A 27,450-nucleotide genomic window follows, 5' to 3' on the forward strand; every position below is an offset into this window, starting at 1 on the left:
GTGGCAGAGCAGCAGCTCCGGGGCTAGAGGGAACCTGGGCTGCTCTCGCTGGGGGAGAGCCGGGTCTCTGGTTCTAATCACTTGAACTTGACTTCTGGGAAAACTGGCATCCAGGGACTCCCCCCGGAGACCCATATTCTTCTTGGGGCGACCTCAGGTTGGGGGACTAAGTCCTGCAGGGGACACTTGTTCATCCACAACCAGGGACACCCATCTCTCCCAACTCAAGACTTCTTTTTACTCCCCAAGTTTAAAACTCTGAGGCCACCCCGCCCCTTTCCCTGTCCCTCGCTTAGAATCAGGTATGGACACCGACATTCCAACCCTCTTTCCTTCTTCGGCGCTCCTGAAGGTAACCGGTGCGCGTGCGCACGTCAATCTGAGGGTGTGTGCGCCCAGTTTCCGGCGCCGCGGGACACCCACGACCGCGGGGCTGTCCCTCAGCTCTGCCGCCCGCCCCTCCCCGCCCCCCCGGGCCCGCCTCCCAGCCCCGCCCCGGGCCCTCCGCGCCCCGCCCGCTCCGTCCCGCGCCCTCCACCGCCCTACGGCCTGGGCCTGCCTCCACCCTGCATCTCCGTGGCTCCCAGGGCTGCCCCCGCCCCCGCCCCCGCCCCCGCCACCTCCCCCGCCGTCGCCCCATTCCCCCAGCCCCCACTCTCGGCTGCTGCCCGAGCTTCCTCCACGCGCCGTGCAGTCTCCACGGCGACGCTGCGTCCCCGACTCGGAGCCCCGAGCTCCGCGCGAGCAGCTAGCCGGGCTGGCTCTCGGTGTGTGCCCTTCGGATGGTCGGCTGGAGAGGGCAGCCAGCTGGTAAGACACTCCGAGGCAACGACCGGTCTCCCTCTCCCCAGCCCGGTGTACAGTCTGACCCAGCCCCCACGGCAGACCACCCCCAGACCTGGCGCCCGAGCCTGCGGACTGCTCTACCGCACCTGGTTCCGGCTCTGGGCCCCAGGCCCGTGGCTGCCAGGGGCCGCCGGGAAGGGAGGATGCGCGCGACTGGGGTGCGCCTGGCTCGCGGCACCCTCCTCCCGCAGTGGTCGGTAAGAGGTGAGGAAGCGCTGTTCGTGTCTACGCGGGTGTGGAGATAACTGGGCGATTCTGACAGGATTGTCTACACTACCATGCTTTGACCGGCCGGTTCACACGCACCAACTCCTTCCCCGCAAATAACGAAGATGGCCCAGCCCATCCCAGGGCTTCCCGACCCCCTCCCTCAGTCCTTGCCCTTGCCTGGAATTCTTTTACTTATTTTTGGAAAATTAGTTAAGACATCACTACTAGCTAGATATAACTTGCTAGCCATGCAAATTTCGATGGAATTTGGACAAATCATTTATATTCCCGGGACTTATTCTCATCTTATGAGATGATGAAATTGACTTGAAACTTCCAAAATGTTGATATTGTTCTTTTGACTACTCAGACTGCTCTACACTGAGCCCCTGTAGCATTTAAAGTAACACATGGTGTAATGATCAATTTATTGTTTGGCATAGGTGTCTTAGCTGAATTTATTTTTACCCTAGGAGAACCCCTGGAAGTCACTTTTTAAAAATCTGAAAAGGACACTGGAAATGTCTTTTAATATGTTTCATTTTTCTAAAAACCAAATACAATGATCCCCAAATCCAACTTATTTTTAAATTTTTATTTTGTTTTTTGTGAATTGAAATTGTTTTGGTTTTCGTAATCTCTGGAAAACAATAATAACAATAGCATTTATCTTTAAGTGTTAAGAGTTTTCCAGAGCTGAAATTCCAGCATCTCTAGGTATTCTACTGCACCCACTCCAGAATTCCAGAGCTTTCTACCTACGCTCACCGGTTGAGCCACATCCTCAGTGTTTTCTCCCCTCTTTGCCCCATCCAGTTTCGGCGTTTAGAACTGGCTTCATTTGTGACAGTTCACCTTCAGGACTGGCCTCCCTGGGCTGTAAATATTAACAATAGTATAGGAGGAGGAATTATAGTAATTGCAGTTCTAGCAGGAGATGAGTGCTACTATTATTATTTATTAGTAGCTAATTATTTTAACCCTTGCAATTTAACTCTATAAGGTAGGTGGTATTTTTATCCACACTTTACAGTTGAGGAACTGAATCACAGAGAGGTTAAGGAATTTGCTCAAGGTCACACAATTTACTGGGATTTAAACATAGACAACCTGACTCCAGAGTCTGGAATCCTAGCACTATATTACACTGTAAAGAAAATATATAAAATTTATATTTAATCAGTTTAAAAAATGAATGTAAGTGATGGATGATCCTTGACACCATTTGTATACACATTTGAAGCTATGCCATGAAATATTGTTCCTGCATCATGTAATGTTTCCCCCACCAAGCTCCCAGAGGATAGAGGGTAGTGCTTAATCAGCTCTGTCTCTCCTTCTCACCAGAGTTGCAGGGCCTGAGTGTGTAGCTAGCTAGCTATTTATTCATTCTGTCTTTGCCTATTAGACTACAAGGTAGCTTATAAAAACCAGTAGCACAAAACAGTAAAATAATTGCATAAGTGGGATGAAGAAAAACATGTAATGTCTTCCAATATTACAAGAGAAATGTAAAATAAAAATTTTTTGAAATCTGAATTTTAAATGTTGGTAATTCATTTTATAAAAGGTGTTTTTGTTTTTTTGTTTTGTTTTGTTTTTCCTGAAGTCTGTGGAGTGTGGAGTCCAAATAATACCAACTGGGGAGGTTCAGAATCTTTTGGCCTCTGGTTGCATGACTCCTAAACTACAGTTTCTGAATCTTGTGGCTAATTTGTTAATCCTGCAAAGGCAGTCTGGTCCCCAGGCAAGAAGAGGGTTTGCTTTAGGAAAGGGTGGTTATCATCTTTGTTTCAGTGTTAACTATCAACTGATTTCTTCCCAAAGTTAGTTTGGCCTATACCTAGGAAAGAACAAGGGCAGCTAGGAGGTTAGAAGCAAGATGGAATCAGTTAAGTCAGATCTCTGTCACTGTCATAATTTTCTCACTGTTATAATCTTTGCAAAGGCAATTTCACCTCTGTCCTTCCAGTTCTGCCTCCACTGCCTGCTGACTTCCTAGGTATCTCCAGTCCTTGAGCCCAAAAGAAAGAATTTGATTGGTCCTCGTAATCACTCTTCCTCAGTTTGGGCAGTATGGGAAATTACACTGTAGCCCCTTAGAGGGAAGCATTTGTTATAGTATTTTGAAGCTTGCTCTGTGACATACATATAAGAAATTAGTACCCATTTCACCTATAAGATTCTGAACTTCTCAAAGTAGAGTATCTTCATCTTTGTGTCCCCAGAGCTTAGCATAGTTACATCTGACATGTAGTAGGTGCTCATCAAATGTCTGGTATTGTATTATTATTGTCTTTTAGAGACAGAGTCCCACTCTCTTGCCCAGGCTGGAGTACAGTGGCACTATCATAGTTCATTGTAACCTCAAGCTCCTGGGCTCAAGCCATCCTCCCACCTCAGCCTCTTGAGTAGCTGAGACTACAGGCATACACCACCATGCCTGGCTAATTAATTTTTTATAGAGGCAGAGTTTTGCTGTGTTCCCCAGGCTGGTGTCGACCTCATCCTCAAGCTATCCTCTGGCCTCGACCTCCCAAAGTGTTGGGATTACAGGTGTGAGCCACGACACCTGACCCAAATACCTGTTTTAAATAGACATTGAATAGTGCATGAAAATTTGGAACTATCATAAACGGTGTTGTTCCCATTGCCACAAGGACTGTTAAAAGATAACAACTTTATCTGTGTTCTAAATTAGTCTGCTTTTTCCCTGGAGTCAGTGATCTTTCTAAACAAGTATCAGTACTTTAGGTAGTTTTTAAAATTAATTAAAAGCCCTCAGAGATAATCTGCTTGTCTCAATCACAGTAAAGGCCCATTTTTGCTTCCCTAAGCAATTTTAATCATCCCCATAGGACATCTTTCCAAACTTTTCTTTTAGATAAAACATTGAATTGTTTCAACAGTGTCCTTCCTTTATGCCAGGCTCTGCTGAACACTTTACCCAGATTATCCCATTTAATCCTTATAATAATCCACCAAAGGTGGCACCATGGTAATCCCCATTTTTCAGATGGAAGAATGGAATCTTGAAGAAGTTAAGTGACTTCTCCAGGCTCACCTGGGAAGTGACAGGAACTGGGATGTGAATCTAGTCTCTTTCACTCAAGAGCCCCATCTTCTTTTTTTTTTTTTTGAGATGAAGTCTCACTCTGTCACCCAGGCTGGAATGCAGTGGCATGATCTCGGCTCACTGCAGCCTTCACCTTCACCTCCCGGGTTCAAGCAGTTCTCCTGCCTCAGCCTCCCGAGTAGCTGGGACTACAGGCTCACACCACCACGCCCGGCTAAATTTTTTTTTGGTATTTTTAGTAGAGACAGGGTTTCATCATGTTAGCCAGGATGGTCTCGATCTCCTGACCTCGTTATCCACCTGCCTCAGCCTCCCAAAGTGCTGGGATTACAGGCATGAGCCACCATGCCCAGCCCAAGAGCCCCATCTTTTGAGTATTCTTTACTGCCCCCCAAGGAATTCAATGTAATGAAAGGAGATGAAATGGACATTTCCTAGCTAATGATAAAGCCAGACCTAGCAGAGCATGGGTCTCCATCAAGGGCTGGGATCTGTCCATCCTACGTTTTCACCAGGTGAAAATGGGAGGAGAATTATGTGCATGAATGTTTCATCTAGGTGAAGAGTTGAATGTTGCAATCCTTGAAGATCCTAGAGCTAGAAAGGAGAGGACTGCTCTAAATATAAAGGTGGGCCAGCACGGTGGCTTACACCTGCAATCCCAGCACTTTGGGAGGCCCAGGCAGGAGGATCGCTTAAGAGCCAGGAATTCAAGATCAGCTTGGGCAACAAAGTGAGACCCTGTCTCTTCAAAAATAATAAAAAAATAATAGCCGGATGTGGTGGTGCACACCTGTGGTCTCAGATACTCAGGAGGCTGAGGTGGGAGGATTGCTTGAGCCCAGGTGATTGAGGCTGCAGTGAGTCGTGATCATACCATCACACTCCAGCCTGGGTGACAGAGCGAGACTCTGTCTCAAAATACTAATAATATTATTAATAAATATAAATGTGATGCTGTACATCACATTTATATACAGGTACCCATGGGATTGTGGAACTCTGTGAAGTGAAAGTGTCTCTCAGGGGAGATGATGTTAGATTTCTTTTGTTAAGGCCTTATTTAGTTCATTATTGCTTTGTTTCCTCTTTGGAGCTTTGCTGCCCTAGATAACCAGAGGAAAATCTTTCATTTATCCTAGAGTTTGGTCTTCCACAACTGTGTTTCCCCAAAAGATGCCGTGCTGTTCTGATAGACTTTAGTTCTCTGTGAGCCTCTTGGAGAGCTAATCGAATTAACATATGTAATGTTGGCTTGGTCAGGGTTCCCCAGAAAGCAAAGCCTGAGGCAAAAGTTTATATACAGCTGCTTTATTCAGGAGCATAAGTCAATATAAGGGAGTTGGATTAAAAAAAATAAAAACTTAATATGAAATAATGACGCTTTGCTTTTAATGTCCACAGTCTTGGCCCTGAATTTTATATTCCAGAAACCCCTCAGTAGGTAATAATTATGATAATTTTTAAAGTCTGGTTTGGGTGTGAGAACAAGTGTTAGAGGGGTGAGGAAGTGGATTGTTACTTAGGAAAATTTTAAGTGTGGCCACTCCCATACTTGAAAAAAAACGTAAGAGTTTATTTTTCTCTTAACTATGAGAATGAAATTTATCCAGATATATAAAAGGCTACATTATACGAAAATCAGTCCTATGATCAGGTAACTTACGTAAAAATTCATAGAGAAAACATTGTACCTTTATATTAATAAACACATGAGAACTTACGAGGTAAGGATTATATTTTAAAATCAAAAGTAATTTCTATATGTATTTGTTTAAATAATACTTTATTAAAAATACCATAGCTTGAGACACTGTGGAAGAATTTCTTCTTGTTCTGGTCACATGTACTCTAAAAGGTGTTTTGTTGTTGTAGTTGTTGTTTTTTGAGACAGAGTCTCACTCTGTTGCCCAGGCTGGAGTGCAGTGGCGCGATCTCGGCTCACTGCAACTTCCACCTCCTGGGTTCAAGCTATTCTCATATCTCAGCCTCCCGAGTAGCTGGGCTCACAGGCACCTGCCACCATGCCCGGCTAATTTTTGTATTTTTAGTAGAGATGGGGTTTCGCCATGTTGGTCAGGTTGGTCTCGACCTCCTGACCTCAGGTGATCCACCTGCCTTGGCTTCCCAAAGTGCTGAGATTACAGGTTTGAGCCACCACGCCCGGCCTTAAAAGCTGTTTTTTATTTTTGTGACACCAATAAACTGGAATGTGGCAGATAAGTTATGTAAAACCAAAAAGATAACAGAGAATTTCTTTTTTTTTAACTTTCATTTTAGATTTGGGGGTACGTGTAAAGGTTGGTTACATAGGTAAACGTGTCATGAGGGTTTGTTTTACGTGTTATTTCATCACCCATGTATTAAGCTCAGTACCCCTTAGTTATCTTTTGTGCTTCTCTCCCTCCCCACCCCCTCCCCCAGAAGGCTTAATTTCTCTAGATTTTTTTAAACTAAATTTCATAATCCAGAAGAATGAGGTTTTACAGTTAGAATGGAAATAATGCTACTACATACAAAAACAAAATACATACTTAATACCCAACTGACAGACTGTGTTCTGTGTTCTATTTGTATTTTAAATCTATATAAGTGTTTAGAGACTTATGAAGTAAATATTTTGGTTTTTGCAGGACTTCTGTAGACAAGACAGATACTGTAAAGGTAAGAGTATATAATTTTTTTAGGATGTTTTGGGTCTATTTTACCATCAATTTATACAGTTTTTAAATAACCAGCTTTAGCATAAAATTGTATATTATTCTAGCTAGTAGAAATGTTTACATAAAGGCTATTAGTAAATTATTTCAAATATCTCAAACTAAAATAATAATGCTAGTTTTTATTTTTGCTTCTACTTTAGACAGCAAAGAACAAACAGAATGGCAGATTGCTAATGTTTGATCCAAAGGGTAAATGATTTATTACTTTGAAAGAATATGTTTAGCCACTATTTTGTCCTAAATAGTAAGAAGACTATTGGAATGTTGAGTGTCATTGAATGACTTAGCAATTAAATCTTTTATTATGTTGCCTATCCTTTTAAAAATCCTAAATATTTGCCATTTAGAAATGTATGTTAGGGACATCAGTGTTAATAAAATACTGAGGGTATTTTTTTCTCTTTCAGAAAAAGTGATGATTGAATCAAACAAAGCAATGTCAGAGTAAGAAGATGTTTTTGATTGTGTAGCTGATCTCTCCTATGCCTTTTAAGCAATTAGAACTAGATAATGCAGCCATTTGTCACCCAATTAAATTTGAAAGGCCAGAAATGCGTGGATTAGCACTTCAGGTTTTGCTGCAGTCAAATAAATTGTTACTTAGATAGAAGGACAGTTAAAATGAAAAATGAATTTTGATAAAAATGTAGAAGTATAGATAATATTCACTTCTACTTTTTAATGCTTAAACACCCTGTATTCCATATTTTACTTGTATCATAATTTTCATTGCTCGTTCCTGTTTCCCTTTGATACTTATTTCTTTCACAATATTTCTTCAAGTGAATATGTACTTTAAAATTAAACAAATTATTTACTATAACATGAATTGTTACTACTCAATAAAGAAAATAATCACCTCAACTAGTTGAAGAAACTGGTGTTAAAAAAACTGTATTGTTTCCAGCCTTTTGGCTAAGATCAAGTTTAAAAAATCACAGTACAATATCAATTTAGTAACTAAATTTTAAATATCTGCTCTGTTCAAGGCTCTGATTCTGATAATCTATTAAAGCTCTTCCTGTAGTCATCTACTTTCTGAAAAAAAATCTCTATTCTATGAAAAATTACAGCTTGAAAGTTGATCATAAACACTTTTGTGGGGATTACTGACAAATTAGTAGGTACTATTCTGGTGGGATTCTTCTATTCGAATTCATATTGTTTTGGTTTATTCTAAATATTGGCTGGGAAAAATTCTACCCTAGGCAACATATATTTAAATTTTCATATTGTCAAAACTAAAAATGTCCACCTTGGCTTTTGTTGTAAATTACATGTATATTACATATTATATAATATATGTTTTTATATTAAAGAGAAAGTAATGTATAGCAAATCAGTGATAGAGGAATGTATTTATTTTCATTTAAAGTTAAAACCAACTAGAAAAAAAGAGCCTTGTTACATATAGTAATCTACATGTAATTTTATATGTATCCTATTACATGGTTGAAAACATTTAATAAAATCTAAAAAATGTTTAGTTGTCTTTGAGGGATATTTGAAATATAACTTTCAATAATAGTAATAGAAGTTACTAGATCACAGATGAAAAGAAATTACTGTTGTATCCATGAGCCCCAATGTTCTTTGAGTGATAAGCAGTGTTGGAACTGGAGCAAGGGGTGTTCCACCTCCTGAGGTAGATAAACCCCAAGGATAAATCAGATGCAGCCTAGGCCAAAATAGAAAAGCAGAGTGGCTACTTGTTCTCTTGATCTCAGTCATAATTGCATCTGCCTCTCAAACTGCTTCTTGCAAGGTCAAAATGATCATTTCCCTTTAATTTGCTTTCAGAGAAGGACAAGGGTGGATAGTGTAGCCAGTAAACTTCACAGGTATGTAGTTTTGTCACCTCAGGTACTTCACCCAGAGTTGAAGGTAAACAGGGCTAGTCCTAGAGAAAAATGATCAAGTAGGAAAAAACATCGGAGTGGGGGGATCTTTGCATGGGAAGAGTGTCACTGACCTGCAAAGTTGATGAATTTTTTCAACGTAGCTTCCATTCCACTCTCCACCCTGCTGCTGGCTTCATAGTCTGACTGGCAAGTGAGATTTGCCAAAAGATTTCATTTAGGTTGGGTTAGGGAAAACTAAAAGTTTTTTCTTTGCTTTAGTTTTTGTATTTTTCACTTCAGTCCTAGACACAAGAAGTATGTGGACTCTATAAACCACAAGTTTCAAACTTCTGGGTACACAAATGCCACATTTACCATTTTCTTTTTCCTTAGAAATCCTATGTGGGAAAGATTTTGTCTACCCAGCAAATCGCTTTTAGTTAACAAACTATTTTCAGCAAGAGAAATAAAATATGTATTTAATGCTGGATAAAGTTTTCTAGATTTTGGACCTTACTTGATTTTTTGGTCAAGCTTTCAAGCATAAAGATTGAGGGGAAAATGGCTGAAGCAAATCCACAGCACTCAACGCTGACTGAGCTTGAAAAAAATTGTTATCTCTAGGACTTTTCTTACATAATCACGTTTTATCACCTTTTCTAAAATGAATAATGAGCTATTTTTTATTCCCATTTTTATACCTCAAGTAAATGCCTCTTTGGACGCAGACCAAGATTGGCAAGCAAACTTAATACCTCACCAACACAGGTCTCTGTAAATGTAGCTAAAACATTCTCAGAAAAGTAAGTTTTAATTAATTTTGTTTCTAGGCCCATGTTTGACAAGTATAAATCATTTTATGACAAAGTTTAAAATAGAAATCTCCTGAAAAAATTATTTATTTCAATAGAAGTTTTGGGACACTAAATATACCCAACACGCTGAGGAAGAAATTCTAAAACTTAGGTTATCTGCCCTCTAGCATAAATATGTTCCAATGGAATGTCTAACCTGATTAACTCTGTAATTTTATTAAGTACTAAATTAAAGACTTGCATTTCCAAAGAATATTATTACATAAAGTAAAATTTTAAATCTTTCCTCAGTTGTAATTGCAGTTAACAAAAACAGATCTGTTAGAGTATATTAGTTACCTGTTTTTCTTAAATAGTTAGGGGCCTTATTACCATAAATAACATCACTTTCTCAAATAGAAGTCAATAGATTTTAGGTGAAGAGGAAATTGACCTTTGGGCCTCTGATTCTTTGAAACTGTGCAAGAAAGACCATAGAAAGTAAACAGAAAAGCCATTTATATCTTACTTTTAAAATCAGGATTTGATCAGCTCTCAGATAGGTATTTTTCTGGCATGTTCACTGCTTCCAAATAGTAATATTCCATTTATCTTCAGGTCATTGAGTATGTTGGCTGCCTTCATGTGTGTTTCATTAAAATTATTATAGGCATTTCCAATTATTCAAATACTCAGAACTATACTAGCTAAATTCCTGTTTTAAGGGATGTAACTCAGTGGGATATTTTATTCTAAAGCACACATTTTTTCATATTTTTACACCTTTTACAATCAATGTCATCTTACACTTATATTTGGCAATTTTTTTTCTTTTTTAGTGTACATAAAACAATGGTATGTCTTATAATAAACAGATTGTATCTTAAATTCAATGAAATACTTTAATTCAGGGAAGAAAAAAGACATCGAAGCCCTTTTATGTAGATCAGCTATGAGAGCATATAAATTTTAGTAATCACTAGTGTGACCTTTTACATAACAGGAGTCTCACAATCCTGGAAACTGAATATTTCAGTGATTCCACAACTTTTCATATGTAGAGTTTCTTGGATGCTTTCTGTCACAATTAGAAGATCAAGCAGGGCAGAGGCAGAACAAATGTAAATCATCTTTGCTGTGCATTTTTCATTTCCAGAGAAGGGTTTTGCTTTAGCTATATATACTGGAGGAATAAAGATTCCATTCCCTCCCGTAGTATTAAGGAGATAACAACCTGGTCAACCTATTTGCTAAATTAGTGCATAGGACCACTAACTTAACTACTAATGTTCTGGATTTACATTTCCATGAGGGAAAAAAACAGAGCCATTGTAACTTTGGGGAACAAATAATACTTTACATCTTTTTATATATTTCCATGCAAACTAGAAGGTGAATTTTTAAAAGTTTATGAAGGAGACAAATTGAAAGATTCTCAAGACCTCAAAAAAAGAGACTTGAGGGGCCGGGCACAGTGGCTCATGCTTGTAATCCCAGCACTTTGGAAGGCCGAGCTGGGTGGATCACAAGGTCAGGAGTTCAAGACCAACCTGGCCAAGGTGGTGAAACCCCGTTTCTACTAAAAATACAAAAATTAGCCGGGCATTGTGGCGGGTGCCTGTAATCCCAGCTACTAGGGAGGCTGAGACAGAGAATTGCTTGAACCTGGGAGGCAGAGGTTGCAGTGAGCTGAGATCGCGCCACAGCACTCCAGCCTGGGTGATAGAGCGAGACTTGGTCTAAAAAAAAAAAAAACAAGAGACTTGGGTTTTTTTTCCCACAAGCATAGGGTGCCTGTCTTTGTGAACAGTGGGCACCGCATTAAGAATTCCTTGTTTCAGTGTGTTATTTACTAACATGAAGCTTCAAGTTTAAAGATTAAAAGGGAGAGTTAACCCATTTTTAGATAAGCTACTTAATGAAAAAGGCTATTTTATATTATGACCAAGGTTAATAGTATTGAACTCTGCATAGCATTTAGCAATGGCAAAAATCGATTTGTAAACTTAAAAACTCAAGGCTAATTTTCTTAGTTTTATTTCATCATATCACTATGATGTACCAAAGACATTTATGTAACTGATTACTTAAATGCTCTGTGTTAAAGAACTCTGAAAAGAGTCTACGAATTGTTATACAATAACAAATGCCAGTCAGCAATAGAATTTTAATCATCGTAAAATAATTTGTAATGCTTTTCCACAAAGAAGATACTACATTTCAGCTATTTAGTTTATTGTTGGCATATTATATTGTATGTTTATATTAAACAGAATTATGACCTAAGAAAATATTTTTTCACTGTCTAACATAAAGGAAGGAAGTCCCTTCTAAGAATATTGAAAATAAAGTCTCTTTAAAGACTACTGAAAATAGAGTATCTTCAAGGAGTATCGAAAGTAAAGATATCGTAACAAGTCTACAGTCTGACCTATTGTCATCTCCCTGCTTAAAAGAAAGCACAGGTAATAACATCTGTTTCATTGAATTAACTAACTATGGCTTCTAATTGAACCCTCCTTTTCTGCGACCTTTGGGAACTGACAACTCTGTAGATCTGGGGCAGGTCATGAGAATCAGTAGTTCTTCAAAGTCATGTTCTAGGTGATTCTTATATTCAGCCAGGTATGAGATCCATGGATATACATTACATAAGATGATAATTACAGTCTTAAGTCCTGGAATGAATTAAAATACCTATGAAAGCATTAACACGTTCCATTCATTTAACAACAGTTGAAAGCCAGAGTGCCAGGCACTGGTTTAGAGGCTATGGATACAACAGTTGGCAAAATAGGGAAAGCCCTTGTCCTTATAAAGTTTACATTCTAGTAGAAGACAGACAGCTGACTATTAAAAATAACAGGCCAGGTATAGTGGCTCATACCTGTAACTCTCAGCACTTTGGGAGACCAAGGTAAGAGGATCAGGCCAGGTCGAGCCCTAGCGTTTGAGAACAGACTGGGCAATATAGCAAGACCCCATCTTTAAAAAAAATTTAAAATTAAAAGAGAAAAATTGCGAAGCACGCTAGTATACACTTGTAGTCCTAGCTACTAGGAAGGCTGAGGCAGGAGCATTGCTTGAACCCAGGAGTTCAAGGCTGCAGTGAACTATGATCATGCGTCTGCACTGGGTGGGTGACAGAGCAAGACCCTGTCTCAAAAAGAAGTTTAAAAAATTTTGAAAATTAAAAATAAAAATAAATAAAAATAGGCTGATGCAAAGATAGTAAGTTATCCAAGTTGATTGTTCATAGCTACAGAATTAACTCCTTGTTTTACTCTTTCTCCCCTTCTCACTACTGCACTTGACTAGTCTAAAAGAAAAGACAATTAAAAACACAAAGACTATAAACTTAGCACTTTGGGAGGCTGAGGCGGGTGGATCACTTGAGGTCAGGAGTTCAAGACCAGCCTAGCCAACATGGCGAAACCCCATCTCTACTAAAAATACAAAAACTAGCCGGATGTGGTGACACATGCCTGTAATCCCAGCTACTCAGGAGGCTAAGGCACAAGACTCACGTGAACCTGGGAAGCAGAGGCTGCAGTGAGCCGAGATCATACCACTGAACTCCAGCCTGGGTGACAAACTGAGACCCTGTCTCCAAAAAAATAAATAACTAAAAATAAAAACACAAACACATAAGCAAGGTAATTGCAGGTTGTGGTAGGTGCTATAATGTAAATAAACAGCTCCTGGGGAGAGGACTGCTTTAGATCTAAGGATCAGGAAACTTCTTTCATGCTGCTAAGTGTTTGTGAAGTGAATGAGACAGTTCCTGTGACATCACAAAATGTCCCTAATTCCTCATTATGACCTCCGTTGGTGACATCAGTGCATTGAGTCAGTCTACAGGCTGAGTGCACACTGGATGATCAGGGCGGTTGTGAGCTGATGGAGACTGTAAATGAACCAGAAACAGGTAGACAGATGGCCTGAATAACACAACCATCATACTCTTGGAAGAACTTGATATTCCTTTTCAGGGTAGCACTTTGGGTTTAGAGTCAGGAGTTTGTTTTAGAGTCATAAGTTTTATCTTTTTGTTGTTGTTGTTGTTCTGTGTTTTCTTAACATTGTCTTCTATAAGTTCTCCTAGATTTCCTCATTTTCTTCTTTCTAACACAATATATATACACTATTTAGAGTAGCTCATGGCCACCTTCCCATCAAAGAAGGCATCTCAGAGACTTCCCAGGCACTCAAAATCATACAAGAAGGGGTGGATGTAACACAAGTTCAATTTCAAACTGTGAAAGACTTCCACAAAGCTGAAGGAGCCAACAGGCTCACTCAGTAGTATTTCCCCAGGAGATGATTTAAACTTACTTTAATAGAAGTATATTTATTTTATTGTGTATTAGTAAAAATAGTACAAGATATAGTTAAGAATATGGACTCTAGGGCCAGACCAACTCACAGATCTACCACTTAATTAGCTGTGTGAAGTTGGCCAGTATATTTAACCTCTCTGTCCCTCAGTTTCCTCACCTATAAATGGGAATAAAAATAGTACATACTGCCTTGATGTTGAGAGATTTAAATGAGTTAAAATATGTAGTGTTTTGAATATGTTTGTTATGATAATTATGTTACTTTAATTAATATATCAGTTTAATGAATAGTAATAGGATCTGGCAAAATTTGATTTGTGAACTTTTCGATGTCTATTGTTTAAATTAGGTATATTCTCTTTTAGGTGAAGTGAGCAAAGATGCAGTCATTGTAAAGCAAGAGAAAAATAATGAATATTGCCTTCAGGATATTGATGATAAATTGTCAGAATCAGCAGAGGATGATGGTGAAGATGATACCAATGATGAAGATGATGATGAAGATAGTAACCCTAAAAAGAATACTCAGGCCCCACTAGAATTAATGGCAGAAGTAAGTTTTACTTGTGCATATAATTTAAGAAACTTTAAAATATTGAAGTAACTAAAGATTGAAGATTTAAAATCACTACTGTGAGAACTAAAAAAGTGGATCTCATGGAGGCAGAACATAGAATGGTGGTTACCAGAAGCTGGACGGGAAGAAGGGAGATAAAGAGAAGTCCATTAAGGGGCACAAAAGTACAGTTAGATGGAAGGAATAAATTCTAGTATTCAGTAGTACAGTAGGGAAATTATAGTTAACAGTAGTTTATTGTATACTTTAACCAGAAGAGAAAAATTGTAATATTCGCAGCACAAAGAAAAGATAAATGTTTGAGATGATGGATAATCCAATTGCCTTGATTTGATCATTACACATTGTATACAAGTATCAAACATGTACCCCCAAAATGTATACAATATTATATATCAATAAAAAATAAACCTTTTTAAAAATTAATAAAAAGATCCTTGTCCACACACAGATGCTTACCTGGCTACTCATCTCTCTTACTACTTTCACCAGGTTAGAGGTGAAAGAAGATTCTGGAAGGGACATGCAGTGTTTTGGTAAGGCTGAGGCAGGAGTAAGAGAAGTTTTGGTATAAAACTCTTCAAGGACTGCTTTAAGGAAAGCTTTCTATACACGGGCACCATGCTAGTTGCTGGGGATATAGAAATAAATAAGAAAGACCTGTCTTCACCCTTGATAACAGGTGCATATATAAATAATTACAGTAAGATGAAATGTATGCTAGTAACAAAAGTATTTATTAAGTTTTCTGGGAACAAGGAGGATTAAGGGACTAACTGAGAAAAGAAGCAGGAGGATCAAAGAGTAAGAGGAGGATTTTTAGAGGAAGAGACGCGAATAGAATCTTGGAAACCTGAAGGAAGAGGCAAGTACAGAATTCATCTGTTAAAACAAGAGAAGGCATTACTGGCATCAGAAAACGCACATATGAAGGCATTGAAGCCTGAAACAACACACTCAAAAATTATACGTAAGCATTTACTGACAATTCTATGGAGAACAAAACAATTTTACCTCGCTTGTTGTGACATTACAGTCTACCTTTAATTATTATTATACAACCTCGTGTATGTTGTATAATAGGACACTCATTTCCCTTTCCCATCCTTTGTATTATTTCCCATACATTTTACTTCTATTAATGCATATGTTATAAGCCCCTCAATACATTATTTTTAAATGGTTAATTCTCTTTTAAAGAGATTTTAAAATCTCTTTTCAAATGTCCTTTTTATTTACCCACATATGTGCAATTTCTGGTGTTCTTCATAGCTTTCTGTAGATCCCAATTTCTACCTGATATAATTTTCCCTTTACCCAAAAAACTTATTTTAGTATTTCTTATAACACAGTTCCACTGGCAATAAATTCTCTCAGCTTTTTTTTTGTCTTAAAAGGTCTTAATTTCATTTTCATTTAAAACAAATATTTAGCTGGAGAATTCCAGATTGCCAAGATTTTTTTCTAGTGCTTTGAACAGTTACTTCATTGTCTCATAGCTTGCATAGTTTCAGAAGAGATATCTGCTGTTCTTATCTTTATTCATCTGTATATGTCTTATAAAAATTTTTTTCTTCCATATTATTTTATTTCACAATTTGATTATGACATGCCTAGGTGTGGTTTTCCTCATATTTCTTCTGCTCATTAAGATTCTTGGATCTGTGAGTTTACAGTCTTCATCAGGTTTGGGAAATGTTCAGTTATTCTTCAAATATTTTTGCTGACCTCTGCTCTTCCTCTTTTCATCTAAGGTGCAATTGCTAAAACACTGAACCACCCAGTATTGTCCCAGAGGTCACTGATATTCCACTTAAATTTTTTTCAGGTTTTTTCATTTTTTTTTTAGATAATATCTATTGCTGTGTCTTCAAGTTTATAATCTTTTCTTTGCAGTTATAATCTGCTGTTAATCCCATCCTGCATTATATTTTTTTGCATTTCAGATACTATAGTTATCGTCTCTAGAAGTTCTATTAAGATATTTTTATACCTATTATTTCTCTCATCATCATGTTCATATTTACCTCTATTTTTGAGCATATGGCATATATTTATAATAGCTGTTCTAACATGCCTGCCTGCTATTCTATCATCTTTGTTAATTCTAGGTCAGTTTCTACTGATTGTTTTCTCCTGCTTATGGGTCTTATTTTCCTCCTCCTTTGCATGCCTGTATTTTGTGTGTTTGTTTGTTTGTTTTAACAGATAGGGTCTTGCTTTGCCAGGCTGGAGTGCAGTGACTACTCACAGGCGTGATCATGATACACTACACCCTTAAACTCCTGGGCTCAAGCAATTCTGCCTCAGCCTCCTGAATAGCTGGGACTACAGTGTGCACACCACCACACCTGGTACCTGGCAATTATTTACTGAATCCCAAACATCGTAAATTTTATGTTTTGGGGTACAAACTTTTTTGTTTTTCTGTAAATATTGGTGGACTTTGGTAAATATTTGTTCTGGTGCACAGCTAAGGTGCTTGGAAGCAGGTATCTCTTTGACCCTTGCTTTTAAGCTTTGTTAGGGGGCATCCGGGGCAGCCTTTATGTAGCATAAGGACAGTACTAAGGCAGTGCCCTTATGGGGATTCTCCCCAGTGCGCTGTGTGTTAGGAGGAACTTCCACTCTGGCTGGTAAGAACATGAGCTGCTCTCAACCCTGTCTGATAGCCAGTGATTATTCCACCTGCTCATTCTAGCGATTCTTTCTCCAGGTTCAGATAGTTTCTTCACACTCACATGCAGATCATTACCAGCCAAAGACTCAAAGAAACACCTCTGCAGATTGCTGGAGCCCTCTGTCTTTGTGAAACTCCCTCCTCTTTTGAAAATTATAGCCACCTTGGCTATAATCTCTGCAGTCCAAACTATGTTATTTCAACCCAGAGAAATCACTGGTTTCTGTTTAGATTCTTCTTCCTCATGCTGGCCCCTGGAAAGAGCCTACAAGTGGTAAGCTAAGGCAATCATAGGACCCACTTTGTTTCCCTACTCTGAGAAATATCACTGTCCTGTGATATCTGTTGTCCAGTGTCTGAAAACTGTTGTTTCATATATTTTTGTCTAATTTTATGGTTGTTTAAGGAAGGACAGTAAGTCTGGTCTCTATTACTCCATCAGGGCCAAAACCCTCAATTAGATTTTTAGCACAAAATAAAAAATGCTTATGTACTTCTCTTCTTAGATAATTTAATTGCTAGCCATGGAATCATATAAAGAAATCAGTCATATTATATTTACTATATTTCCTTCCGAGAATAAAGCATATATAGGAAATTTTGAAACCTCCTTAATATTATAAGGTGCTTTTAAGAAGGAAGAAGAAAAATTGATGCCAAATATTAGAAAGGCTTCACTTAGTCTTCTTTTGACTAGACACCTAAATCATTCATGAATTATAGAGCATTCAATGACCCTATCTACCATAACTAGACTCTCTGGAGTTGCTTGTTTTCTTTTTTTCTTTCTTTTTCAACATTTAATTATAAAAGTTATCCATTAATTCATTTTCATGTAAAAATTCAGATAATATGAGATTGCTTACTTTCATATCTTGTTTTGTACTGTGCATAAGATTTTTTGTTTTCACAATGCGTCCCCTTTTAGTTGTCCCAATTTTTAATTTTTATTTTATTTTCGAGATGGAGTCTCGCTCTGTCACCCAGGCTGAGTGCAGTGGCATGATCTTGGCTCACTGCAGCCTCTGCCTCTCGGGTTCAAGTGAGTCTCCTGCCTCAGCCTCCCGAGTACCTGAGAATACAGGTGCACGCCACCACGCCCAGCTAATTTTGTGTGTGTTTGTTTTTAGTAGAGACGGGGTTTCACCATGTTGGCCAGGATGGTCTCGATCTCCTGACCTTGTGATTCACCTGCCTTGGTCTCCCAAAGTGCTGGGATTACAGGTGTGAGCAACCACGCCTGGCTGATTTTGTAAATTTTAAAACCTATAGAAAAATGGAAAGAGTAAAACAATGAACACCTGAATACTCTTTACCTAGATTCACTACTCATTAACATTGTGCCTCATTTGCTTTATCTTTCTCTTTTGATAGGAGAGGCATAGATATAGCCTAGCCATATACTTCTTCTTCTTTATTTATTTATTTATTTTTTTAATTTTTTGAGACAGAGTCTTGCTCAGTTGCCCAGGCTGGAGTGCAGTGGCACGATCTCACCCCACTGCAGCCTCTGCCTCTGGGTCGAAGTGATTCTCGTGCCTCAGCCTCCTGAGTAGCTGCGATTACAGTTATGCACCACCATGCCTGGCTAATTTTTTTTTTTTTTTTTTAAGTAGAGATCGGGTTTCACCATGTTGGCCAGGCTGGTCTCGAACTCTTGGCCTCAGGTGATCCGCCCACCTCGGCCTCCCAAAGTGTTGGGATTACAGGCATGAACCACTGCGCCCATCCTAGATATATACTTCTGACTGAAACACTTGAAATTAGTTGTAGACATCATGAAACTTCACCCATAAATACTCAAGCATGGGTCTCCAAAGTTCATTCTTCAGTGTAACACTATATCCTTATCACAACTAAGAAAATTAGTAATTCTGTAATATATAATATTCCACCAAATTCAGATTTCTGAATTTATCTTTAAACTGGCTTTTGTAGCTTCTAGCTGGATTTTTTTTCCAGTCAGATTTCATCAGTGTTTATGCTTTTTGTTTAGTTGTTAAGCATCTCTTTATTTTGAATATCACAAATAATTTTTTAAACCTGTCTTCAGCTTAATTTTGGAGTGTTAGTTAATTCTCATCAAGGGCTTCTGCAAAACATCCATTGCAAGAATTTCTTAATTTTACTGCCTTTTGAATTGTTAAAGGAAATATATTTTATGCTAACAAAAACAACAAATAGGTCAATACAAGGGAGTCTGAAATTGATTCCATACTTCTTTTCTTTTTCTGAGGCTAGTATTATTAATATAATGCTTCATTAAATAGACTACCTATTAGATAATATTAAGAAATTCCTAAATGTTTAGGTATGATAGTAATATTTTGATTGGGTTTTATAGTAATGTAAAATGAGATGATATCTGTAAAGTACTTTAAAATAATCCAGACAGAGGTGGGGAAAGAGTGTGTGGTGATATTGGTAGAACCCAAATTTTGAAGCTGAGAATTGGGAAATTGGATTTCTTTTACTATTCTTTCTACTTTTGTGTATATTTAAATTTTTCACAATAGATTTTAAAAATATAAAAATAGCTGCATATTTTACTGATCACATTCTCTGTCCATGATCAATTAAACTAGGCATTAACAACAAAAATAACAATGACAAATTAAAACCACTTAAAACTAAAAAAAAATTTTCTAAATGGCATGAATGTAAAACAAAAATAAAAAATAAACTTAAGCTGGGCGTGGTGGCTCATGTCTGTAATCCCTGAACTTTGGGAGGCTAGGCAGGAGAATCACTTGACGTCAGGAGTTCAAGACCGGCCTGGCCAACATGGTGAAATCCCCTCTCTACTAAAAATACAAACAGCCGGGCGCGGTGCCTCACGCCTGTAATCCCAGCACTTTGGGAGGCCAAGGCAGGCAGATCACCTGAGGTCAGGAGTTCAAGACCAGCCTGAACAACATGATGAAACCTTGTCTCTGCTAAAACTACAAAAATTAGCCAGGCATGGTGGCAGGCGCCCATAATCCCAGCTACTCAGGAGGCTGAGGCAGGAGAATCTTGAACCTGGGAGGCGGAGATTGCAGTGAGCCGAGATCACACCACTGCACTCCAGCCTGGGCAATAGAGCGAGACTCCGTCTCAAAAAAAAATAAAAAAATAAAATAAAATAAAATAAATAATTAGTATGTGAATGAGAATTTTGATGAATTTAATGACTTATAGAAAAGTCTCTGGAAGAGTTATATTTACATTAGAAATAAATTTTTTTTAACCCATGGGAGAAATTGAGAAAACTGATAGAGAACTACTTCTGAAAACAGTATCTGGGTATTTATCAAATATCTGGAAGTGTATGAGAAGGGTCTCTTTTATATTACTATATGCTTCTATCTCTTACAGAATAAAACTCATATACCTGCATGTGGTTCAGAATGTGTCACACACAAGCAAGAACAATCACCAAAGTATAGGTGATTTTTTGTGCATTTTTTAAATGGAAGCAGTCTAAATAGCTATAATAGAAGATTAGTTTAGTAAATTGTAGCCTAAGTAAGTAAAAAATATGTAAGAATATTTCATGCCATGAGGAGAAAATGATCACAATCTGTGGTTTATTTTTTTTAAGTTACTAAATAATCTTAAATGTTATAAATGCATATGTGTTAATTTATGGAAAATAGTACTTGAAAGAATATACATGAAGATGTTAAAAATAAATGTGTTTATTTTTCATAGATGGTAGAAATTAAGTGCTTCTTAAATGGGGACAGAATGTGTGTATTTAGCTTTTAAATTTCCTACATAAAAAAAGATGTATTATTTTGTAACAAGAAAAGTATAATAAAAATAATAAAAACAAAACTGGATGATATAAGAGCAATGCTGGAAAATATCAAATGTACATTTTGTAAGTCTGCATTTTTTTCAACTGTCATATAATTATGGACTAAGTTACAAATGAAACCTGTATCTGAACCAAAGGAATATTAAAATAAAGTGATTAATGTCTTCACTATCTGTGCCAGTTGAATCAACCTACATATTCTCAAATTGTTCAGTAGTACATACACAGTATGGTTGCAGGAAAGCAGAGGTATCATCCTTACCCCAGGTGGCTTTGCCATCAGAGGTACTTCAATATCCTTGATTAACTGATTGAGTATTCATTATAGACTGACTCCTGGAAAAACATGTGCAAATGTTAAAAGCAAAATAACTAATGATTAATGGAAGATTTTCTAGGGAGTTTAGAGTTGACAACATTTAAATTCACTTATCTGAAGAATTTAATGTTTTCCAGTTCCTGAGAGCAGAAATGGCCCGAGAGTACCAGCTGGCAAAAAAATTATGTCAGATGAGTAAGTACAAAATACTTTCATATTTTCTAATCTTCTCTTTGTTTTCAAAAATGAATTCCATAATATATAAAATGGCTTGATTATCATAGGTCTAGTGAATTCCCTGATAGTGTCTCAGTGATTCCTTGATAATAAATTAGGTTGATTGGTATAAGGACTAATTTAGATCTCTAGAGTACATTTTAGTGGAATAAATTAATATAAACTAGCATCAGCTAATTACCATCACTGGAAAATAAGTCAAAAATGTTACCCTCATGATGATGGATTAGTAACTTTATACCTTTAGTTTCAAAGAAGTGTCAGGTGATACAGCAGTCAAACCTTAACTGAGCGTGCATTTATCCCACAAACATTGAGTGCCTACACGTGCCAGCCACTGTTCCAGGCACTGGAAATACAATAGTCAATCAGACAGATGACAAACCCACATTTGTGTCTAGTGTTGGAAAGACAATAAACATATAGTGTGTCATGAATGATAGGTGCCATGGTGAGAAATAAAGTAGGGAAGAAGGAATAGAAGGTACTGGAGGAAGGCAAAGCAGTTTTAAATAGGATGGCCCAGGAAGGCCTCACTGAAAGGCTTGAGGAATAGCCACGTGAATATCTGGAGGAAGAGTGTGCCAGGGAGGATGAATGGCAAACGTGCTATGACAGGAGTGTGCCTGAAAGGAATAGTGAGGAGGACAGTGTAACTGGAGCAGAATGAGCATGGGGAAGTGTGATAGGAAATGAAGTCAGAGGCGTCATAGGCAGGGGGTTGTCAGATTGCATAGGATCTTTTCTTTCCCTGAGGTGGGAAAACCACTGGAGGCTTTTGAGTAGAGCAGTGATATGATCTACCTTATTTTTCTTTTTATCTTTGGTTTTTAGTGGTTTGACTTGATGTTCAAAATAGTTGTGGGTTTTTTGTTGCAGTTGTACTGTTCAGGGCATTTGCTGAGTTTCTTAACTCTGTGGGTTGGTGTTTCTATCAGCTTTGAAAATTTCGTGGCCATTACCTTTTCAAATACCACTTCTACTCTATTCTCTCTCTTCTCTTCCTGGGTCTCCAATTACACATAAATTCGACTTTTTTTTCATGGTGTCCCATGTGTATCTTATACTCAGCTCTAGTGTGTTTTGTTTTCCTTCCTTCCTTCCTTTCTTTTCTTTCTTTCTTTCTTTCTTTTCTTTCCTTCCTTCCTTCCTCCTTCCTTTCTTTTTTTTTGACAGGGTCTCGCTCTGTCACCCAGGCTGGAGTACAGTGGTGCAATCTCCGCTCACTGCAACCTCTGCCTCCTGAGTTCAAGCGATTCTTATGCTTCACCCTCATAAGCAGCTGGGATTACAGGCTTGTGCCACCATGCCTGGCTAATTTTTGTATTTTTAGAAGAGATGGAGGTTTCACCATGTTGGCCAGGCTGGTCTCGAACTCTTGGCCTCAAGTGATTCTCCTGCCTCAGCCTCCCAAAGTGCTGGGTGAGCTATGGTGCCTGGCTCTCTTTCTTTTATTGCTATGTGTCAGTTTTAATATTTTCTATCTACCTGTTTTTGAGTTTCTTTATTCTATCTTCTGCTGTGTCCAATATGCTGTTAAAACTATTTAGTGAGTCCAAGGTTGTCTTTTCCAATTTTAGAATTTCCATTTAATGATCTGGAAAGATTCTGGTTCTTTGTTGAACTCTATCATCTTTTCAACTATTTTATGCATCTTTTTCTTCTAACATATTAGTGATAATACGTTAAAAAAGAGAAAATAGCAACTCCACAATTAAACTTGTTGACAGTAGGACTCAAAATATTAAGCAGTGTTAAACTTAAATTCATTCTTACAGTAAAGTCCTTAAGTGAAAATGTAGCACAGGGATTGAGTGAGGGTCTGCCCTGGTTTGCCTCACAAGAATCCCAACTGTGGATAGAGTACTTCTAGATCATTGGCTCATTTTACAAATTGGTTTCTTGAATACTTCAACATTTCCTATCTTGTATCTGAGGTAAATAATCCTTTCAAGCACTTTTGACCTTTAGAGCCATTGAATAAATATTTTAGTCAAAATTATTTTTGGTGACCCACGAATATAGAATTTTTTTTGAGACAGGGTCTTGCTTTGTCACGCAGGCTGGAGTGGAGTGGCACAATGTCAGCCACTGCAGTCTCAATCTCCCAGCTCAGGCAATCCTCCCACCTCAGCCTCCCTAGTAGCTGGGACTACAGGTGCGTACAACCACACCCACTAATTTTTGTATTTTTTGTAGAGACGGGTTTTGCCATATTCTCCAGGCTGGTCTCGAACTGCTAGGCTCAAGTGATCTGTCTGCCGTGGCCTCTCAAAGCAATGGGATTACAGATGAGAGTCACAGCATCCAGCCAGAATTTCAAATTAGAAGGAATCCTGATAGAATGATGTTCAATTCTCTATTTTTATAAAAACACTGAAGTATTATTATTACTATTTTTGAGGCAGGGTCTCACTCTGTCACCCAGGCTGGAGTGCAGTGGTGTCATCACAGCTCACTTCAGCCTTGAACTCCCATGCTCAAGGGATCCTACCACCTCAGCCTCTCAAGTAGCTGGGACTGTGGACATGTAACACCATGCCCAGGTAATTTTTGTATTTTTTGTAGAGGCGGAGTTTCACCACATTGCCCAGGTTGGTCTCAAACTCCTGGGCTCAAGCGATCCTTCCACCTCAGCCTCCCGAAGTGTTGGAATTACAGACATGAGCCACTGCACCTGGCCAAAAGTGGTTTTTAAATGGAACTGAAAGTCAAGAGTCCAAAGTACTTTACGTTTCTCCATTCATCTCATGAGTGACTATGAGATTTGGTGCAAATCAGTCTTCCTATTTTTTGGTCACTTCACCTGTAAGTCAAAAGCCTGCAGCTCTGTCTCTTTAGGGTACCACACTTCTGCTCCCAGGCAGCCTGAGATTCTCTACATAATACATGGAGGTCCTGGAAGATTTATTTAATAAGTCATCAGTTGTAAATGCTAAAGAATAATGGCTCAAAAACCAAAATACTTCATGCCATTATATGTCTAATGCAAATACAGATATACTGTATCTTCCGAAAATATAGTTCCTACAAAACCTTCTATTTATTTTTGAATAAAGTAACTCACTCTTTCCTATTAGCCTACAGTATACTTTTAAAGAAACTAGTATCTAAAGAAGCAAGCTGGAGAAACCCTCTTATGGAAAGAAGCTTAGCCTCAGAGATTTAGACTATTAATGATAAGCATATTTTAGTCCAAGGTAAAATGTGCAAAAAATTACTTTGCTCAGAAACCTTATGGGTATGTATAATGATACATAAAATACTTACAGGACCCTTAAAAGCAGCTTCTAAGCAGGCACGCAGTCATGCTAACCCAGATTGATGACAAATTGTTAGTTATATTAGTAGATTAGGAAATAAAGTCCCTTATTTGGTGTATCAAGATGAAAGCCATGGGTGGGATCCTATGAGCCAATGGGGTCTAGTTGAACCATCCACAATGGTTATCTCTCTCTCTCTCTCTCTCTTTTTTTTTTTTTTTTTTTTGAGACAGAGTCTCCCTCAGTCACTTAGGCTGGGATGCGGTGGCACGATCTCAACCCACTGCAACCTCCATCTCCTGGGCTTATGTCATCCTCCTGCCTCAGCCTCCCAAGGAGCTGGGACTACAAGCACGTGTTACCCATGCCCAGCTAATTTTTGTATTTTTTTATAGAAACAGGGTTTCACCAGGTTGCGAAGGCTGGTCTTGAACTCCTGAGCTCAAATGATCCACCTGCCTCAGCCTCCCAAAGTTCTGGGATTACAAGTGTGAGTCACCATGCCCAGCTTCACAATTATGTCTTACTTTTAGCCAGATGAAGAGCACACTTTATGTTTCAGTGCCCCCCTTGGAGGCCACCAAGATATTGAGCAGGAGTCACAACATTAAACGGATGATGCGAAATTATGAATACTCCTCAAGGCTGGTAGGAAGAAGTAGAGAGAGATCTGTGGAGCGAGATCTAAAAAAGTGAATAAAATAGTCTAGACAACTCTGAAACTAAGGGTATAAATCTTTCTGGCCTCTAGGATTTCGGTAACATACTAACAAGCCTAAAAAAGTCTATTGGTGTGGTCCAAAAGAAAGGTGACACAGTCACATAAAGGATCAGCAGAAAGGAATAAATAGTACTGAAAACAATGGGTCCAATGAAGGTGGAGAATGTTGTTGAGCAGGCAATGACCAACGTGTAGACTACAGTAAAAGTTGTCAAGATGAAGAGAAAGAAGTAACATCAGTTTCCCCTATTGCAAAGATGTAACAAAATGGCATCTCTAGCATGGAAGAGGTTGCATTAAAAACAAACAGAAACTTCCTCTGTGTTCCGATGAGACCTTTAGTAAAGGATGTCATGTAGATGGGTGGATGACATGAGATGAAGGATTAACAGATCTCTAGGCACACAGTCTTCTCATTAGCAAAGTCTCCATATTTTGCAGAATTTGTACCTTCTTTGGGAAATGATTATGTTCATGAAACACTCTGGCTACTGGCCTATGAGGGAAGCTATATTGAGGTGATAGAGATTGCTTTCTATGGATAGGAGGTAGAAAATATAATGAGGGCTGGGTGCAGTGGCTCACGCCTGTAATCCCAGCACTTTGGGAGGCCGAGGTGGGTGGATCACCTGAGGTCAGGAGTTTGAGACCAGCCTGGGCAACATGGTGAAACCCTGTCTCTACCAAAAATACAAAACTTAGCCAGGCATAGTGGCACATGCCTGTAGCTACTCAGGAAACTGAGGCACGAGAATCACTTGAACCCGGGAGGCAGAGGCTGCAGTGAGCCAAGATCATGTCACTGCACTCCAGTCTGGGTAACAGAGCGACACCCTGTCTCAGGGAAAAAAAAAAAAAAAAGAAAAAGAAAATATAATGAGGATAATTTATCTTCCAAAGCACAAAATATAAGTGCAGCATTTTCTCTATTTGCACTCAGATATACCTGTGGTATAATTGTTAGTGTTTATCGCATTGTGCATTTCACCTGTTCTGACTGACAGTTCAATTTCATTCTAAGGAGCCTGTTTGCTGAAACACTGAACGTTAATAACACACATTCTGTTGTCCATTTTCATTTTCAGTCCTAATCTATGAACCGGAAAATCCTGAGGCCAAGGAGTTTTTCACACTTATTGAAGAAATGTTGCTGATGGGTAATTTTAAAAATTGAAATTCCTTGTTTCTCATAGAACTATAAGCAGTCACTTTTTAAAAACCCATTATCCCGGGAGATTGTCGATACATCTTTAGGAAGTGGTTAAGAAAAGGCTAAATGGCTGTCTTAAATGGTTTAGTGAAACAGCTTATCCTCTGTGGATGGTCACAATGACCCCCATCTCTCTGTGGGATAGAACTGCCCGAGCAGAGCAGGCTCCCTGGGCACCAGGCATCAGATATTGACAAGCAGAACATGCTAACACAGCTGTGTGTTAAAGGAATTACCCACAATTCCAAGGGAAGCCAAACCCTCTCAATTACCCTGTCTCACTTCCTTTCAATGGACAATTTTACTATTGTCAATAAAATTCTATGATAGAAAGAATTCTATGAAATTATTAAATAGAATTTCATTGACAATAGTAAAATTATTTTTATAGACTTATGTTTTAAATTATCAAAAACACCTGTATGCCAGTAAAAATACATTTCTTCTTTGTACTACCGCTTTGACCCTAGTGCAGTTAGCCAAGTCCAACCCAGTTTTTATGTTACAAATATATGTATTTCTTGGTAGAAGGAGTGGCAAGGAGAATTATTTTTCAGAGTGAAATATTAAGAAACACTTTAAGCAATCCTCTTCCTTTCTGTGGCAGAGAAAACTCAGAATCATGAGCAAGACGGTGAACACAGTGATGAAGACAGCAGCGGTGAGAGTAAAGGAGAAAGCGATGAGGAGATGAGTGACGAGAGCTCTGACGAGGGTGAAGATGGATCATGAGTGTTGCTGCGATACTTAAAGCTTCATGTATTTTCATTAATGTATACCATGCAAATATAAAGACGAGAGTGACATTTTA

The 27,450-nt window shown here is 38.4% G+C and overlaps 1 protein-coding gene across 4 annotated transcripts; it reads left to right on the top strand.

The window, feature by feature from the left end:
• On the top strand, positions 1 to 27,450 carry ERICH2 (glutamate rich 2). Of its 4 annotated transcripts, none has more exons than XM_054476987.2 (10): positions 1 to 810; positions 6,766 to 6,796; positions 6,996 to 7,044; positions 7,263 to 7,299; positions 9,404 to 9,499; positions 11,807 to 11,955; positions 14,196 to 14,383; positions 21,346 to 21,403; positions 26,515 to 26,586; positions 27,247 to 27,450. In XM_054476987.2, the coding sequence occupies exons 1-10, from the start codon at positions 305 to 307 to the stop codon at positions 27,369 to 27,371; spliced, it is 1,311 nt and encodes a 436-aa protein (XP_054332962.1). In that variant the 5' UTR covers positions 1 to 304; the 3' UTR covers positions 27,372 to 27,450. The 4 variants fall into 4 exon arrangements, with proteins under 4 accessions (XP_054332962.1, XP_054332965.1, XP_054332963.1 ...); XM_054476988.2 differs by lacking the exon at positions 9,404 to 9,499 and adding an exon at positions 23,508 to 23,603 and having other exon boundaries at positions 94 to 810; XM_054476990.2 differs by lacking the exon at positions 9,404 to 9,499.

Source organism: Pongo pygmaeus, chromosome 11 (genome assembly GCF_028885625.2).
Source record: "Pongo pygmaeus isolate AG05252 chromosome 11, NHGRI_mPonPyg2-v2.0_pri, whole genome shotgun sequence".
In the NCBI taxonomy this organism is placed as follows: domain Eukaryota; kingdom Metazoa; phylum Chordata; class Mammalia; order Primates; family Hominidae; genus Pongo; species Pongo pygmaeus.